Consider the following 19331-nt stretch of genomic DNA (forward strand, 5'->3'; position numbering starts at 1 on the left):
TGACTAGAGTATTATTGTGGGGAAAATCCCAATTGAATAATTTCACAATAGCTGATCTGACAGCCTGGGTTGATGATCCCTGGGTAACATTTTTAATAAAAGAAGGAGATGTTTACTGAATACATGGCCTCTTCCCATCATGGTACCATGTTGCCCAGGGCCGTTTCCCAACCTCATACAGCTCAGGAGACCTCTTCGCTCTTACCTGTAGCAGGGACACCAGAATTTTTTTTAGGTTTCCACTTGTATCATCTTTGACATCTGATTCAAGGCTCCTGTCAAATACTTTTGAAGAGGAAAAAAGGAAGGAAGGAAGAAGCAGAGGATTTAGTTTCCCATAGGCATTTTGAAAGGAACATTCTTTATCTGAAATCAGATAAAAGGTTACTTACACCTTTGGTAGGCCTCTTTGATGGCGATGATTTCCTAGAAAAGGTAGTAAAAAAAAATCAATACTCCGAGGTGGGTTAATGGATAAGATCAGAGACATACACAGAGGGAAGAGTCCGGGACTGGTCTCTGGACACAGGATGCTTCCAAAGAGGGCCAACCTATGGGTCAGAGCCTAGGCCTGGAGCAGATCCCGGGAGGTATGAGGGGGCCCCTTCCATGCAAACATTCCAAACACACACGTAACATATATGAACATTCTTCTTAGCTCTAGAAAGGGTTATAGCTAAGCTAGTGTCTTTCATTACCTCCTCACCATCCTTCACTCCTCCAACCCCACCCAGGTAGCCAGTGTTGGAAGTTCAGTGCATATCTTTGCAAATAATTTTCTTTGCCTTTGTCTATAGATGTATGTGCTACTGAAAATATATAGAATCATTTTGTGTATGTGTTTTAAAAGTGTAATACTGAACATATTGTGCTTTAAGTTATTTTTCTTTCACTCAATAATATATGGTGGAGACCCAGCTATGCTTATACAGTTACCCAATGTTTTTAAATGGACGTAAAAGGTTCCTTCCTGCGATAAACCACAGTTTGTTTGGCCAGCCTCCAGCTGGTGGACATTTAAGTTGTTTCTGATTTTTCCCTACTTCAAACAAGGCTTTATTCAGTAGACAATTTGTTGTGTGCAGGAGTATGAGTTTGTGTATAGGGTGTGTCCTGGGACAGTTGTTTTATATTTCAGTGGCTGGTGCCAGGGGATCCACTCAGGCGCTGCCTCAGTTTACACTTGAACCAGCAGTGTGTAGCAGGAATTTCTGCACAGTAACACCTGCAGGCTGTTTAAAATGAAAGTCAGCATGCAGTGATGGGTGGTGGGGAGGTAGGTGGACAATAGCAATGAGAAGCCTGGCTCCTGTGCTTTTGTGGGTGGGAGGGGAGGTAGATGGGGGCGGGGACCACTTGTGTCTAAGCAGCTCCCTTCCGTTTCTCTCCTTCTCAGCCACAACTTGGATCTGCCTGAACCCGGGGCCTGCTCTCTCTCTCTCTGCTTTCTTCTTTTTACTGTCAGACCTACGTGATTGACAATAAGGGGCTTTGCTTGTTTTTTGAGACCAGGACCCGAAAGGAACTAGGCTGAGAGGGAACAGCATGTGGTCAAGTAGGATTAGGAAAATACTCATCAAAGTAACCTCCGGCCAAGGCAGGCTGCCGAGTGTCCTGATCTTGGACGCTCGAGGGGACTGTGGTGCTTCTGCAGAGGGGGAGACCATTGAGGAGGGAAAGTTGTGTGACCGTTGGGCTGAACGGATGCCACTGCCCTTTGCTAACCCGCCTCTAAGGCACAATTTTAAATGGAAACTCCCAGAAATGGAGGGTTTTCATTATCTCGTGGGAAGTAAGGAAGTCCAGGCAAGCTCCGGAGAGGGTTTTACAGCTGTGGTTTGGAGCATGGTGGCGCTTCTGGAACTCGGTCAGACAGCCCAGGCCCGGCAGAAGCCACCAGCTCAGGGTCGTGGGCACACAAGGCTTAAAGGGCCTTTTAGTGGCCAAGCACCGTTGCTTCCTGCTCCAACCACTGCTTCTGGTTCCTACCCGGAGGCCTCACGAATGTTGGGATTTTCTGGCATTTTCTTGCTGGACCTCCCCAGTTTACTGTGATGGGTAGTTGTGGAAGATGGGGGGGGGGGGGGGGTTGTCTCCAAATAATGATTTTAGACCCTCTTTACCCTTGTGGCTTCTGGAACTTAAGATGAATGGGCTTCCCCTGGGCCTTAGCAAATGCTCTTTTCAGCTGCTGGAATGTGGCATGTGCCCAGGGGACCAGGGGAGAGGGCTGCACATGGAAGGACACAGAAACCTCCAGAGAGGTGCTGGCAGCCTGGGCTCCCCCTGCACCACCCACCTCTCCGCCTCGGCATGGTCCTTCCTGTGCTCCCTGCTGGGTGAGAGCCATGCACGGGGCGGCTGCCCACACATGCGTGGACTGCTTATCGCAGTGTTCATTCCAGAGGACCTGCGAAGTCGGACTGGGAGGGAGGAAGCAGAGCCTTTCCCGCTGCATATAAAACTGGGCATCTGTTTGGAAAAACAAAGGCTGCCCTGGTGCAGCTTTTCTGGAAGCATCTATTATGTCAAGCCAGTGGCAGTAACCCCAAGACTGACAGCCAGAGGACTGAAGAGGCATCTCTCCTGCATGGGCCAAGCGGACACATTTCTGCCCGGAGACTTGCTCACCCAAGGGTGCAGTGTCCCTTCTGCCTGCTGCTGCCCTCTCCGAGGGGTGTGTGGATGCTCCCTCAGGCTGGGGCGGAGGGCTTGGCTGGGACTAACCTTATTGGTTCTTGTGCACAGGACCTCGATGAGCATTGCCTCATCCGTGCCTAGACCCTTCATGGCCTTCTGCAGCTGCCGGGCATCGTACTCGCTGGGGCGGTCCAGCAGCGCCAAGGCTGTCTTCTTGAAATGCCCGCTCAGTTCACGCTCCAGCACCTCCTGCAGGTCCTGTCGGGAGACATCGGAAGCCCGGGCTTTGAATGGCCGGGGAGGAGAGGGGCGGGGGTCTGCTCTCCCACCGCATGGCCGCGGGTCCACAAGAAACCTGCCATGGGCACTCGAGGGGTGATAAAAACAAGAGCTCTATGGACACAAGTGACCTGCTCTGGGGGACAGTGGTCACCCTGACTACCCATCCATTCCCCCCAGGACTGGCAGAGGGGCAGAGAGAAGATTCCCTGCTCGGGTCTGGAGGCCCCAAAGGTGAATCACAATAACAAGCAGCATTTGCAGAATATTTTGGGGGTTCAGAGGGCTTTCTCACTGATCCCCAAAATGGTCCCGGCAGGGGATGTATGAACATTACTCCCATTTACTGACCTCAAAAAGATGAAGGACTCACCCCCCAGACACTCAGCCAGAAAGGACTAAAATACAGGCTTGTAATTTCTAGGGGGAGCGGGTCATTTGTCCCCCAAATGAGAATGGTTGAGAGTGAAAAGGGGCCCTGTGGATAATTCCAGAAGAAAAGAGGACTAAACAGGGACCTTCTTGGGCAAACCGGATGTATGGTCACTCTGGTTTCCTTGTGAAATCCTGGAAGGAACACTTAGTTGATGTCTGGATTATCAGATCAACTGTCACGGTATCACAGTACTTGTGTTTGAGTCACCCTTATTTTACTTATTAATGCCACATTCCCGTAACTTTTATTATAGTATATAGTTATAATTGTTCCGTTTTATTATCAGTTATTGTCGTTTCTCTCTTCCTGTGCCTCATCTATAAAGTAAACTTTAGCATAGATGTGTATGGATGGGAAAAAAACAGAATATATTAGGGTTTGGTACTATCTGCAGATTCAGGCATCCTCTGAAGATCGTGGAATGTGCCCTCTGTGGCTGGGGCCACTGTATATAAAACTGCAGAGAAAAGAAATCCGGCTGCCTATTTTCACAAGCCACAGTCATGAAAACAAATCCTTGTGTGTTTACATTCTGCTTGGACACAGAAGCCGGCTCAGGGTGCCTCAGCTCGAACCCTGGTTCTCCAGCCAGCAAGCCGTGTCACCTGGTTCTCTCTGAGCTCAGCTGGCAGGGGGACTTCGGTCTGTTCGTCTCTAATGTCTTCTAGCTTCGCGATGCTGTGATTCTAGATCACCTCTCCGGAAGTCTCGCTGTCTGGAATTGCAAAGCTTTGTGCCAGAGCATGCGCGCTTTATCTTTACCAGAGCTCTGAGGCCCTCACTTCAAACCCACTTACTCTTATTTCACAGTAAAACTGGAGAAGCCTGCATCGGACTTTCCATATTGCCACAGTGGGAATAGACATGGCACTTGAGGGGCTGCTGCAGTTAGTGGGGCTGGCATGGATGATGGCTCAACGTCATTCAGTCCCATTAAATGCAGCCGAACTGCAGCGTCATCAGTGAATGACACTGACAAGCCTGAGTGTGAAGAGAGATACAGAAAGACTGTAGAAGCACAGCCATCTGGGCCACCTGGTGTATCAATAAACAGCTGTCTCATGGCGACGGGTTCTCCAGGAGGGAGCTCTGGCCCCACAGTCCTGGATCTGAGTCCTGGTTCTTTTTCTTACTTGCACGTGACTTTGCATAAGTCATGTAAACGAATGAGCTCCACTCCTCCTCTCTGTCAAATGGGAACATTCATGCCCAGCATAGCTCCCTTTGCTGGTATGTTGCTGGCATTATCCTGCTTGATTCTCCCAGAACCTGAGGAGGGAGGTAAGTTATGTCCTTCTATATGTGAGGAGACCGAGGACTAAAGAGTCCGTTGCCTGTCCAATGTCAAATTAGAAAAATCCATCTCTCTCTATGTCTGTTTATACAGAGTGATTGAAACTATAAAGGTTTCATAAATATGGATTAGAATACATTATAATAATTAACACCCACTTTGCATATTAATCATTCTAATGACATTAAGAAAAGGTTAAATTGTGTTCATTATATAGTAATAAAAAATATGAAGCCTAATGCATACTTAATGATTTCTATATGTAACACCATCAACGACAACAAAATGAAAGAAATGTTTTGGTGGCTTTTTTTAGTTTTCTGTACCCATCACTTATGAAAGATATATCATTCTTGAAGACAGCCAAAATAAAAGAAGAAATCTTCTATAAAGACCCACTTGTGAAAACTGATTTTCAAATCACTGGCCTATCTGTAAGTTAATATGTGGAATTAGTCCAAATGAGTGGAGAAAATGGCAGAGGGATTAATAGAAAAATGAAGTCAATTTAAAAAAAATAATGAGTTAGAGAATACTGGTTTTACGGGCCATTAAGTTAATGAGGCAATTCCAGTTTTTCTGAAGTCAATTCAAGTTTTAAATAGTTATTTCTTTTTCCTCTTGGGCTAATTTGTTGAAGCTGTAAAGACACTCTCTGCTGCCTGGGGAGCATCAAGGCCAGAGACAGCAAGGCCAAGGCCATATGCATGCTTGCGTGGACCCTGGGACTCACCTTGCCATACATTGCCTTGTACTTTAGCTTTATTTGTTGCCGCTGATTCGATGTCCTGCTTGATAAGATTTCAATGATGGTCGCTTCATCAGTTCCTAAAGGGCAGGAGAGAGAAGCAAAGTAAATGTAAACAAGAAACAAGATGGAGATTTATTGTAGTCAAGTGTGAGGAAGCCAGGGTCGTGGTCAGAGGCTGTGGTGGAACCCTTGTACTTTAGCTTTAATGTCTTGTGGAGAATGGTATCCTTTTCACTCACTTGACAAATATCTGTGGAGGCCACACTGTATGAAGCACAGTGCTAGGCATTGTGGTGGTAAAAGGAAGAAGTCTGTGGCCTATTCCTTAATTTCACTCCTAGGTATATACTCAAGGCAGGCATCCTCAAACTATGGCCCGCGGGCCACATGCGGGTGTTTTTGCCGGTTTGTTTTTTTACTTCAAAATAAGATATGTGCAGTGTGCATAGGAATTTGTTCATAGTTTTTTTTAAACTATAGTCCGGCCCTCCAACGGTCTGAGGGACAGTGAACTGGCCTCCTGTTTAAAAAGTTTGAGGACCCCTGCTCAAGAGAAATGAAAACAAATGTCCATGCAAAACTTGTACACGAATGTTTATTGCAGCATCATTCATAATAACCAAAAGATGGAAACAACTAGAATGTCCATCAGTGGACAAATGGATAAACAAAATGTGGTATAGCTATACAACGAAATATTATTTAGCCAGGAAAAGGAATGAAGTACCAATACCAGCTACAATATGAATGAGCCTTGAAAACATGCTAACTGAAAGAAGCCAATCTCGGAAGACCACGTTAGATGATTCCATTCATGTAAAAGTCCAGAATAGGAAAATCTATAGAGACAAAATGTAGGCTAGTGTCTGGGCTGTATTGGGTAGGGGACTGAAAGCTAAAGAGTGGAAAGTTTCTTTTAGAGGTGATGAAAATGTTCTAAATTCAGCATGGTGATGGAACATTCACTTAGTCTTAAGGATTAGTTTCCACTTTACAATTCTGGGGAGACATAGCTTTTTTATTTCAGTTAGAGAAACAGAACATTCTAGGATGAGCTCACTTGTAAAAGTAGTAGGGGTTAATTGCCTGCCTCATTCTGGTTCAGTTCCAACACTGTTATTTATGTTGTTCCTCTTCATTTCCTCCTGTAGCATCACCTACGTAATGTGTATCCAGTTACTTCCTCTGTGACTTTTTTTAAACTTCTGAGTGCCAGAAATCTCACCTCAAGAGGGATTTGTTTAAAAATCTCTCAAATCCACCCCTTTCTTTCCAGGTGCGCTGCTCTTGCCTGGGTCCAGGGCGCCCTTATCTCGAGCCTGGACCTTTACCGTTGTCATCCCTGGAAAGAGCCTTCCTACCTCCCAGGTGGCCCCTTCGCTGTCTTGTGGCAACCGGGAATCTGGGACTCATCCCTGGCTTCCTGTTTTCCCTCACCCCACATCCAATTAGTCACCACTAATACCTCACTATTTCACCTCTCAGGTGCAGCCATTTCTCTCCATCTCCACCTCTGTCACATTGCTCAGCAGAACTAATGACACCCACATGGGTTTCCTGCCTTACTCTCTCTCCCCTTTTCCAGTCAGCGTTCACTGTCCCCAGAATGACCTTTCTGATGAGCAGGTCAGCCTGCTCACGCCTCTGCTTCACACCTTTCAATACAGGCCCCTTTAAATCCATAATAGCCTCAACTCTTCAGTGGGGCATATGAAGCCTTTTGGATTAGTTCCTACTTGCCTCTCTAAGTCTTGCCCCTCCCCACTCCCTTCCATCAATTCTATGAATCACTTGCAGCTTCTAGTACAAGTATCACTTTCTCTCTCACCTCTGGGCGTTGCATGGGCTGTTCCCTCCACCTGGAACATCTTTATCTTTGACCATCACGTTCACTCCTCCTCCTCCTTTAGGACTCAATTCACTGGCTCACGTGGCCTGTTTTTCTCTGTCCTGTCTCTACCATGCCACTCTGCAAGTTCCATGGAGTCGGGGGCGGGGGAGGGGGAGGCTCTGCTCGCTGCTACATTCACAGAGAAGCTCTCAGTATTTCCCAGAGGACTTGATGAGTGAATGAATGTTCAAATGCATGCATACATGAATGAATGAATGAATGAATGAATGGAGAAGTTTGCACTGAATTCGACCGAACCTTGTCTCTGCATTGGTGTCGGCTGCAGGTGCTTCTCAGGTGGACTGTATGTAATAGGGACCAATGGGAAGCCCTCTACTCTGATGCCATAGTCAACCTATACCTGGATAATTCAGGAAAATGGAGTTAAAATGTAAAAAGTAATGTCATTTAGACTTTCCTTCCTGAGGTGCTTACAAAGAGAAATCAAAGAGCAAAGCAGACCGGAGATGGCTCAGTACCAGCCTGGAGGTGTGGGGAGGCGTGGAAATGACTAGATTTCCCTCAAGCCCTTTGAGTCTGGGTCTTAGGTTTATCCTGGGAGCCGTTCCCACTGCCCAAGAAGGGATTAACTGAACAGTGACCTCATCTTACATTTCACAATATGCGTGTCATCTAAGCAGTCTGTGCTGCCCAACAATTTCCTGTAAACATTTACAATGGTTTGAGGCACCGGGGCCAGTCCCCAGTGGTTCTGGGAAAGACTTTTAAAATATGAGACAAGAAGGAACCTCAGCCCTGACTGTGCATGGGACACTGTCGAGTAATTACACAGCAGAGGTCAAGACAGGGTGACCAGCAGGCTCGGGAGGGCCTCCTGGCTTTTGCTTTCCCAGTAATTTTCTGGGAAGATACCGAGCTGAGTTTCAGCAGGATGAAGGTCACTGGGTTTGAAGTGCCCTCCACTTCGCACCAGGGGCCCATGTGCCAGATGAGTGAGCCCCGCAGTGAGCCAGGGGCAGCCGCTCAGCTTTCCCCGCAGGCTCCAGATGCCAGCCACAGCCTGCCCCGCTGAGCCCGGGGCTGCAGCCCATCTTTGGTGCCCAAGGGCCAGTCCCTTCTGTTAACAACAGTGGGCGCCCTAGCCGGTTTGGCTCAGTGGATAGAGCGTCGGCCTGTGGACCCAAGGGTCCCAGGCTTGATTCCGGTCAAGGGCGCATACTTTGGTTGCAGGCTCCTCCCCGGCCAGGGCACCGGTCAGGGCTCATGCAGGAGGCAGCCAATCAATGTGTTTCTCTCACATCGATGTTTCTCTCTATCTTTCCCTCTCTCTTCCACTCTCCCTAAAAATCAATGGAAAAATATCCTTGAGTGAAGATTAACAACAACAACAATAACAACAAAAACACCAGTAGACTTTCCAATCCCTCCATTTCTCCTTTGGAAATGGAGGTGCAGGGAATGAAGCATGAATGAAGGAGGATTTTACCTGTCTGGGAGGGTCATTATTTTCTACTTGCTCACTGGATTAGTTTCCTGACGCTGTATTAATTCCCACTAACTTGGGGGCTTAAAACAACAGCAGGGCCTCACTCCCCTCAGAGGCTCTGGAGGCGGCCGGCAAGCCTCGTGTTCCTTGGTTTGTGTCTGCATCACTTCCCGTCTTCACTTGGCCTTCTCCCTGGGTCTTGTCTTCTGTCTCCTTTAAAGACACTTGTCAAAGGACTTAGGGACCACCCAGGTAGTCCAGGATGATCTCATCTCACAATCCTTAATTACATATGCAAGGACCCTTTCCCAAATAAGGTCACATCACAGTTCCCAGGGGGACATGTTTTTTTGGGGAGGAGGGAATAGGCACCATTTAACCTGGAACACCCTCAGCAATAGAGAATAAGGACCGCACAAGGATGGGCCTCTTTGTGCTCATACTTATCGAATCGTCTTTGTGTGGACTTTGGATCTGAGCATATTGTTGAAAAGGAGAAAATGAGCATGTAGTGAGGGCCAGTGAGGTGCTGGGCCCTGTGCTGCCTGCTTTATCCTCAGCACCTCCCTGTGCGGAGACAATATTAGCCCCATTTTGTAGACAAGACAACGAAGGTCAGGACACCAGTAAGTGGCAGAGCAGTAGCTCAAATCCAGGTCCAAAGTTCATCCCCACGCCTGGGGAGGGGGAAGAGCCTGGGCTCAGGGTGGCAAGGTCGGCTCCTGCGTGGTTTGAGCAGCATTGCTTCCTCTCTGTGGACCTCTCATGGACTAGATCTCGTGCCCCAAAGTGAGGTTCCAGGACCTGCTGCATCAGCAGCACCAGGGAACTCACTGGACATGGACAATCTCCGAATCCCCTCAGGTCCACCCAATCAGCACCTGCATATTAACGAAGACTCAAAAGCACATTCGGTTTGAGAAGCCGGGGACTAGAACATCTCCATGGCAGCTTTCCTCTCTGAGATCCTGTTTCTGTTTCTGTGAGGGAGCATGGCAGACATCCTTTTACGTTGGGGTCCATACACTCTCAGGATTAAGGCATTGTCTTCAGAAGGGTCCTGCTGGGATGTGGGCAGCAGAGGGACACAGAGGCCTGAGAGGAAGGCCTGACAAAGAGCATCAGCATTGGGGGGACAGTCAGGGGCTGTTGCCCTCCAAGACCCAGACTAGTCACTACTTAGGAAAGGAGAGGAGAGACACCAAAGAAACAACAAGGAAATCTCTAAGTTTCATGTTGCTCTTTGAAAAAAGCAAATATTATTTTGTGGTATAGCATTCTTATTATTTTGAATTGAGTAGGTGGTGAGTGGGTAGAAAGTGCACATAATCTTTTGAATTATGGGGCCCCTAGACCTGCTCTACTCCATACAATGGATACACGTGGCTGTTGAGGACTTGAACTGTGGCTGTTCCAAGCTGAAATGTTCTGTGAGTGTAGAATACATATCATATTTTGAAGATTTAATGTGAAAAAAGGGATGTCAATTATCTCATTAATGATTTTTATATTGATTGCTGAAATACTTTTGATACAGTATTGAGTTAACTAAAATTTATAATTCAAATTAATTTCACTTTTTTTTCTTTTAAAATTTGGCTTCTTAAAAAATTTAAATGACTTACATGGCTCACCTTTGTGGTTGTTGGACAGCAAGTCCCTGGACATTTAAACCCAGTCCTGGTAGGGATGGTATATCAATGAGATGGGTGCATGGTCTTGCTGACAACTTTTGCCAATGATGCAATTTTGCTTTGGCTTGTGCTTCTTGGTAAAGGTTGGAATGCTAGACCTTCAACCAAATAATAGCTTTCCAAGATGGCCCTAGTTTCTGTTCGCCCACCCTCATTTCATAACTCTTTGGCCTTGAGCAAGATAATTAACCTCAGAGCCTCAGCATTCTCATCTGTTACATTATTATAATACAACTTTACAGGGTTGTTGGGAGGATTATACAAGATGATGGGTATGCAGTACCCTGCTTGGCACTTGGCCCTTAGAAGGTGCTCTACAACAGTGACCAACACAAGAGTGGTCCCATCTTGAGGCCACATCCAAACACATCCAAAAGAGGGGAGAGAACACTGCATGACTGCCATTCGGTAGGTGTCCACCTGTGCTTACTGAACTACACTTGCATGGTGGGCTGAGAATGTGGGGATTTTTCTTTAACCACAGCTGAATCATTCCCACACCCACTTCAGCTCTTGGTTCCAACCCACATCCAGGTGTTAGGACCTCACTCAAGAGGCAGCAGGGAAGCACCTGTGAGGCTGGCTCAGCCACTCTGCAGAACTCAGAACTATAAACATTCTGTCCCTTCCAGGCAAATATATATCCCAACAGTTGTTCAAATACAAGATTGGCCAGGTCTGGATTTAAGATAGGGGCAGCTACCTTCTGCTGAGCTTTCCTCTGATGCCCCAAACCAAGCAACCTGGTTAACCTTCTTCATTTCCAGCTCCCTTTCTCTCTCTTCCTCTCTCTCTCTCTCTCTCTCTCTCTCTCTCTCTCTCTCTCCCTCCCTCCCTCCCTCCTTCCCTCTCTCTCTGATTTATTTAAGAATACTTACTATGTAGAAATCTCTTCTACCACTTCCCTTCCAGATCTTTTCCAGCCTCAACTCCTTTGAGACCTCACAACATTTCTTAGGCAATAAAGGAATACGAGGGGCTTAAATGACATTAGCATTCATGAACTATATTTCTCCTGAATTTTCTTCCACCTCCAGGGCAAATTAAATGTCATACTATCCAATTTCTAACTGCTATATCGAATCCTGAAAAGCAATAAGATCTGATTATAACTTTGGAATCTTATAGAGAACCTTAGAAGTAATCAACTTGGGTTAGCCTAGACTCTAGGCCCTAGAGGACACAAGTTAACTGGGAAGTCATCTCCCTAAAATCATGGGAAAGTTGGACATGAGATCAAATTTAATCAACTTCAAAAGTAAATTAGCAAACAAAATACATTCCATACCCATTCCTTTGCAGGCTTTGTTCAGCTTTTTGGCATCTCGATTCACATCAAAACCCTGATGACTTCTCTCTTTGGCCTGCAGAAAATAATTGAACAGGAGAGTGGACAATAATAGGCATTCTTAAATTATCTGTGGCCAAAATCGGTAGCTAATTAGAAGAGCAAGCAGGTATGCAAATGAGGGACCAGCTGCCACTTTACATGTGGGTATATGTGGAAATCAGCTGGGGACACTGGCCTCAGAGAGATGGCTGGTACTCCTTGGGCCAGCTGGCCTTGGATAGCCATGGAGAATAGGCCCCTCTGTTCTCAAAGACAATCAGCCTGGCAAGCTCTGGGCTGAGTGATTTTCATATCAACTCTGCCTTTGTGTGACTGTCTCTGAAACAGAGTATAATGCAGTGGGCCAATGTCCTACATGGTGGTTCCCCCTTTTGCCATGAGACACAAGTATGTCTAGGGAATAGGTGTTGCCATGCAGAAGCTGAGGATTCTAGGATCTTATTCCAGATCCACTTGGTGGCCTGGGGGTAAAGCTTTGCCATTCACACAAAGGAAGACAATATTTAGTTAAGCAGAGGTACCATATAGACCAGCCACAGCATAGTTACTGGTTTTCACTGCTCCTTGGGGAAAGAAAGTTCTGTGTATATACTAAGCTAATGTTTCTCACACTTCAGTCATTGGCATAATACATGCACTGATTTGTCCACAGCTCCTTAATTCTACATTATGATCTACATTATTATTTGTTTAATATTTTTGTTTCAACCAACCTTCTTTGTTTTGTTTTTTTTTATATATATATATTTTATTGATTTTTTACAGAGAGGAAGGGAGAGGGATAGAGAGTTAGAAACATCGATGAGAGAGAAACATCATTCAGCTGCCTCCTGCACACCTCCTACTGGGGATGTGCCTGCAACCAAGGTACATGACCTTGACCAGAATCGAACCTGGGACCTTTCAGTCTGCAGGCTGACGCTCTATCCACTGAGCCAAACTGGTTAGGGCCAACCTTCTTTGTTTTTACTTCAAGTTATTTTAAGAAGGAAACTTCTATTAGCACTAAAATGCAAACCCAGGATCATTTGACTAAACAAAAGATAAACATGAAAATAAATACATCACTGTAAAAATTTTAAAGGTTAATTGCAGTTATGCAACTAGTAGCTTTGAACACACCCTGCATTTCTCAGTGCTTTGTCTTTCCTCACAGAGACTCTCCTTGAGGAGGTGTCACTGTTTCCCATCCTTCAGTGAAGGCCAGTTTAAGGGCTCCATCTACACCACCGAGTCCCCTCTCCCTCCCTTCATGTCCCATGGCTCCTATTAAGAATGAATAGCACACACATAAGGCCCAGTGGTCATGTTGCATTTATCTGTCTGGCATCTCTAGCTTGCATGGTCTCATTGGACTGTCGGTTATAGGGCTTGGGCCTCATTGTCTTGCTCTTGGTTGGACACAAACCCTGTCACTCTGGCAGTTGTGGCTGATTCAGGAGTGGGTAATCCAAGCAGCATCAATTAGAGTCTTTCCCTCGGTTGCTATATAGATATTGAGAGAGATATGTCTGTCCCCACTGGGCTTGCTAAGCTAGAGAGTGTGGGTCTAGGGCTGCTGGCAGCCACGCTGTCCACTACATGAAGGGAACATGAGTTCAGAATGAAACAAAGCAGAGGTAAAAAGAGTAAAAATATGGGGGTTGGGAGGGGGGAGAGAGAGAGAGAGAGAGAGAGAGAGAGAGAGAGAGAGAGAGAGAGAGAGAGAGAAGAGTGGTTGAGTAACATTGTATAAATCCTCACATACAACACTGCCTAGGCCCTAGACCCTTGTACTTCCCAGTTTCATTAAGTAGCAAAATATCACTTTCTCTTAAGTTAATACAGGTTTCCACCCTTGCAATCAAAGGTGTCCTGAGTAATATCCATGGACTGGGGGAGGCCTGGCGTCTAGGCCTTGGGTAATGGAGAATCGTGTCATCCTAGAGCCAAAGGGATCTTCATGGCCACCTGGCTCCTCCCTGCCTTTAGATTGTACGTGCTGGCCCATCCGGAAGTAGGTGTCGCCAACACAAGTCAGGAGGGGACCTTCCATTTGTTCAGCACCTGCCACATGCCAGGCAGTGTCTTCATTTACAGACCTTTCTTCATTATTCACAGGGAAGAGTGGGCCTTAGTAATCTGCTTTACAGGTCAGGAGAGCTGGCTTCAGATAGGTTAGGGAATTTGTCTGAAGTCTGCGGGATGCAGGCTTGCGCCCAGCTCACCGTGTCTCTTCAGGCCCATGTTCTTGGGCCCAGTGCGCCATCCCGCCTGACACTCTGTGACCGAGGCCTTCATGTCCAGCAGCGGAGTGACATATCCCAGTTTCCCGTCCCAGTCTTCTCTGGGCCACAATATAAGAAAGCTATCTGGTGCTTCCGAAGACATGGTGGCAGGACCAGCGACGTAATTTGTGGGGCTCAGTGCAGAATGAAAATGTAAGGCTCCTTGTTCAGAAATTATTAAAAATTTTAAGACGGTGACTACTGAGTGTGGGGCCCTGTGTAACTAACTGCACAGGCTTCACACTTCCAAAGCCTGCCCTGCCTTTTTCCCCCCCTTTCTTTCAAGACTTTTTATTGATTTTCAGAGAGAGAGGAAGTGAGAGGGAGAGAGAAACATCAATGTGAGAAACATTGATCAGTTGCCTCCTATATGCCCCCTGCTGGGGATCAAGCTCAAGACCCAGCCATATACCCTGACCAAGAATCAAACTGGCAACCTTTCAGTGCATGGCATGACGCCCAACCAACTGAGCCACACGGCCAGGGCACCCACCCTGCTTTTTGATGAAAGTCTGGAAGGGGTGGTTTTCTGAGTGTGGGAATGCGGGTAATCTCGGAGAGGTAAATGGTGTCCGTGCTTTTCATTAGAAGCATTATGGAGGCCTCAGGAAGAGAGGTGGAATTGAACCAGAAATCTCTGGTTAACAGACTGAAATCTGCAGAAATCTCTTATTAACAGACTGATTCATATAATGTTCTGGATGTCATTTCAGCCTCAGCAGTGCAGAGAACTATTATCTGTCCCACTTCACAACTGACAAATTGAAATAGACACAGGTTGTGAGGTTGTGCCCCACCGGGGGCCTGGCCAACGGGCGCAGGGCTGGAGTCCAGGTGGGGTCACCCTTGCTGAGCTGGTGCTGGCAGCGCTGCTTCTTGCCCAGAGGGACACTTGTTCTCATTTGCACCAAGATGCTGCCAGGGCTTGCAGGTGCCACGTGGAGACTTGCTTGAGATCACCTGGCCGGGTGAGGGCCGAGTCACGGCCAGGGCTGGAACCAGGACTGTCTGACTGTCAGGTATGAAGTGACATTCCTGCCTCTAATCCCTGTTTTCCTAAGGGGGTTCCATGGTAAAATAGAGTTACAGGAGCTGAGGGATGGGAAAAGAACCTCTGAAAACACCCAGTTTGTTTATCCAGGGCCGAAAGGTAAATGCCATTCGGGCTGAAATAACTGCTCTCTGGGGGCTGCAGGGGAGAGTGTTGAGCCTCCTGGTAGGAATAAAGGTATATTGAGATTTTCTTTCTTTCTTTTTTGCTTAACAAATGTGGCATGAAAGTGTACATCAGCTGCATGACCGTCAGCAGGGCTAACCACCACCCCCTGGTTCCTTCTAGGAACCCTGTTAGCCATGCTGGTTAGCTTTCCTGACCCCAAGACCATCTGGTCTTGTTCCTCGTCACAGCAGGATATTTCATGTCAGAGTGAAGGAATCATGTGATATGATTTTTTAAAAAGGGGAAAAGAAAACAGTCTGCTTGGAATTTTCCCCTCGGCGTGGCGGGCACTGCCCCCACAATGGGCATAGTCATCCGTCAGGGCCAGTGTTGATGCAACGGGGTGCCCTGGGCTTGCTCTGATGAGCTGGGTAACCAACTTCTCCGGAGTGTATACAGAACAGACATTCCACATCCATTGTTCATTGTCAGGGGGCCAGGCAGCTGGCTCTGGGGCCTCGGGCCTGTTTGCCAATCAGATTTCCTTTTTGAAACTTGAGGCCACAAAGCAGAACGTCCACATGGAGCAGGTCTGCAGGAATGTGAGTCAGACACAAAATGGGGGTGCAGGGGGCTCCAGGATGGGGACAGACATGTTTGTGAGGGTTTTGGCAAATACACACATATTTCACTTGCTTCCAACTACGAGTCATAATAGGTTTTTGTTGGGTTTTTTAAAATAGGATTTGTACTGATACTCAGGAGACACATAAAAAAGACAAGACGTTAGATGCTAATAAAAATGATTACAGAAGTCTGGGCTCTCAGCCCACATGAATCCAAGTTTAAATGTGGGTCTGCCTCGTAGCAGCCCTGTGAACTTGGACCATTAACCTTTAGCCTCCCTTTCCTTATCTGTAAAGTGGGGGCAGTGTCTGCCTTGTAAGATTGGAGACTCCCATGACATAATGTTTCAAATGCCTGCGAGAGAGAGGGCCACACAGATGCCAGCCTTCCTCTGCTTCTTTGGGCCATCCCCTGGTTTTTGTCTTGTAATGATTTTAGATTTCAACTCTGCGAATTTTGATTCACCAGGTGGCCATTGAGCACATAATAGTCAAGCTTAAGAACACGGCTTTCTAGTCATAATCCAGTGACTGCTTACTACTTGGGGACCTTGGGCGGGTTTGGGAACCCCTCTGTGCTGTGGGTTCCTTATGATAAAATGGGGATGATAATAGTGCCTGCCTCGCAGGGCTTTGGTGAGAATTTAAGTGAAGTCATTCGTGCCACGCATCTAAAATGAAGCCTAGCCTCAGCTGGTTTTGCTCAGTGGGTAGAGCGCCGGCCTGTGGACTGAAGGGTCCCAGGTTCGATTCCACGTTGCGGGCTGGATCCCCAGTAGGGGGTGTGCAGGAGGCAACTAATCAGTGATTCTTTCTCATCGTTGATGTTTCTATCTCTCCCTCTCCCTTCCTCTCTTTAAATCAATAAAAATATATTGAATTTAAAAAAGAAAAGCCTAGCAGAAAGTGTGTGCTTAATGAATGTAAGCGATATTTGTTGGAGGCAGATCGCCAATGAATTTTCCAGAATATGTTAATCCCTTTCCTGCTCGAGAGGTTTTCATCTTGTCAGTGGCGCTCTGACGATCAGTTTTTCATTGATCCCCTGCAATTTGGATCTAGAGTTCCAGGCATATATTTCACACGGGGCAGTTAAGGGGTTAACAATTCAGGCTGTGAAGTCCTGGGGACTCAGGACGACACCCCAAGTCCACGCTTGTTAATCAGTCTCATTGGACAAGGGTGGTTGTTCACACCTGGTTGAGTGTGAGACACAGCCTGGTACCTGGTGAAGTGCTGCCTGTGCCAGTGTGTCAGGTGCAACGTGGAACCAGATGCTATTCACCCACAGAAGGTCCTGCCTGGTCATGATACGCTGGGGATGGCCGATCTTGGTGTGTCTTCCTTCTAGCATGCCTCCATGTCACTTCTCTGTGTCTCTATGATCCTGCTTCTAAAACAAGGAAAGGAATGCTCCCCTTCTCTGGAGGAAGGAAGTATAGAAATAAACGGAGGTGCTATAAGCCTCAGAAGCAGTGTCACCTGGACAGAAAGAATAGTGAACACACCATCTCTGGGAAAGGACTCAGGGATGTGCCAGCATCTGGCATCCACTGCCCCGGAGGATGCTCTGCTCTTGTATCATCAGGTTCTGATACCCACAGTGGGAAGGGCAGAGTGGAGAAACAGACACATGGCCAAGGGTTTCTGTCCCAGTGCAAGTTAAGGAAGTCTACGCTCTTCTGATGGAAAGGGGACATTTAAAGAAGTCTTCCTCCAGCTTGCAGCAAACCCTGGGGATGGAGTGTGTGGAAAATTTGTGACGAATATGGTTTGCAAAGTGCTTGCTTTATGTATTATATGGGAACCAGGATTTTCCAGGAGCCAGCCTTAAGTGCACTGGGTGCACTGTCAGCCGGGTGACTTGATCTTCTATTTGGATAGCATCCCAAGTGGAAAATAAGACTGCACTGCCTCCTGAGAGACATCTGAATTAATTAAAAAGCAATAGGCGGCAGGCAAATCAGACTGTCCTCGGAACAGTTCCTCCCACTCTCGCTGCTTCCTCTCTTCCCTTTTCTTTCTCTGCTTCCTTCTTCCCTTTCTCCTTCCTCCTCCCTTTTTTTTTCTCCCTCTCCTGCCCTCAACAGACAAGTGCTGAAGATCTATTGTGTGGTGCTCACTACCCCAGGCCAGGGGACTTAGTGATCTATGAAACCCAGTCCTCGTCCCCAGGGAAATAAAGGTGGAAGTAGATCAATGACAAATGCATTATGGGTTGGTAAACAGTTGGGTGCAAATAGCTGAGAAGAGAAAAAGGGATTTTTATGGAGAAGTTGACATTTGTGCTGGTTTTTGAAAGATGCATAGAAGTTAGGCCAGCGGGGTGGTGAGGAAGGGGAGGGCTGGGGTGAGGGAAGGACATTCCAGGGAGAGCTACAGCGTGATGCTTCCAGGGTCTCTGCACATATGTGCTTACTATGACCTGCCACCGTGCCACTGCAGAGCAAACATGGTTGGTCTAATGACCTGGTGTGGACTTGGGAGTCAGACCTACTGTGTTCAGTTGCGCTTTGCCCCTCGCCGGCTGTATGATGGTGGGGAAGTTGACACATCTCTCTGAGCCTTTGTTGTCTGTCTTTAAAGTGGAGAAGCATCCACTGACTCGAGGGTGGTGTGAGGTTTGGATGCAGTCGCGTTTGGGATGCGGTGGCGCATGCCAGATTACAGTGAGCACTAGGTTGGTGGCACGTAGGAGGTGGGATGCGTGGTGACAGCATGTCAGGCTCATTTGTAAACTCTGAAATGTTATCAAAATGTAATGGGAGTGGCATTTCGATTGTTTGCGCTTCCCAGTGCAGTGGCCCTGGCTGGCTGCAGTCTGCTCAGTAAATATTTGAGAGTGTTGCTTGGTGTCCGGGCTCTGAGACAGCAGGGCTCTGAGGAAGTGCTGGGGACAGAGGGCAGAGGGCTCATTATGCATGCCTCTAAAGAGGGCTGCTGTTCTAGCAGACGTGAAATCGGGAGGAGGCTGAGGAGATTAAAAATGAGAGCCAGGATTCAAACCAGGTTGTGGCCTGGGTTTATGAGCAGGAGCAATATGGGGGCAGGTGAGGGTTGCGCTGGGGAGAGCCTTGAACTTCCCTGAATTCTCCTCAGTGTAAGCAGTGACCATTCCCACTGCTAGGAAATGGCACCTTGAGCCAATGTTGGCACTTTGGGCTTAACTTGGTTTGTGTAGATTTTAAGGTCATTATAGAGTTGGGGAAACTGAGGTCCAGTTTGGGAAAGAGACTTCCTTGTGGTCATATAGGTACCCCTTTCCCAAGATATCCACCCTTGAACCTGGCATGATGCTATTTCTCTCCTTATACTTTCTAAGTCTCTATTTTCCCATTTGAAAGGTGGTAATAATAGTACCTTCTTGTGGGTTGTTGTAAAGATTTGTATCAAAAATGTTTGGCACGTGGTGAGTGCTCAATGTTATTCTTATCACTTCCTCCCACCTTGACCTGAGTCCCATGAAGTGTTGAATGAGCTCTTGACATGGTGCTTT

General features: G+C 47.1%; 1 protein-coding gene across 1 annotated transcript in view; it reads right to left on the bottom strand.

Moving 5' to 3' along the window:
• Nucleotides 1-19331, bottom strand: part of ANXA13 (annexin A13) — a gene marked incomplete at its 5' end in the record, with an annotated part of 60279 nt that overhangs the window by 12925 nt on the left and 28023 nt on the right. Inside the window, 5 exons of the mRNA XM_079796313.1 lie at nucleotides 206-285; nucleotides 393-426; nucleotides 2728-2898; nucleotides 5383-5477; nucleotides 11721-11796. Coding sequence (XP_079652439.1) covers nucleotides 206-285; nucleotides 393-426; nucleotides 2728-2898; nucleotides 5383-5477; nucleotides 11721-11796 — 456 coding nt within the window. The remainder of the gene's footprint in view (nucleotides 1-205; nucleotides 286-392; nucleotides 427-2727; nucleotides 2899-5382; nucleotides 5478-11720; nucleotides 11797-19331) is intronic.

Source organism: Cnephaeus nilssonii (assembly GCF_951640355.1).
Source record: "Cnephaeus nilssonii genome assembly, chromosome: 18".
NCBI classification, from domain to species: Eukaryota; Metazoa; Chordata; class Mammalia; order Chiroptera; family Vespertilionidae; genus Cnephaeus; species Cnephaeus nilssonii.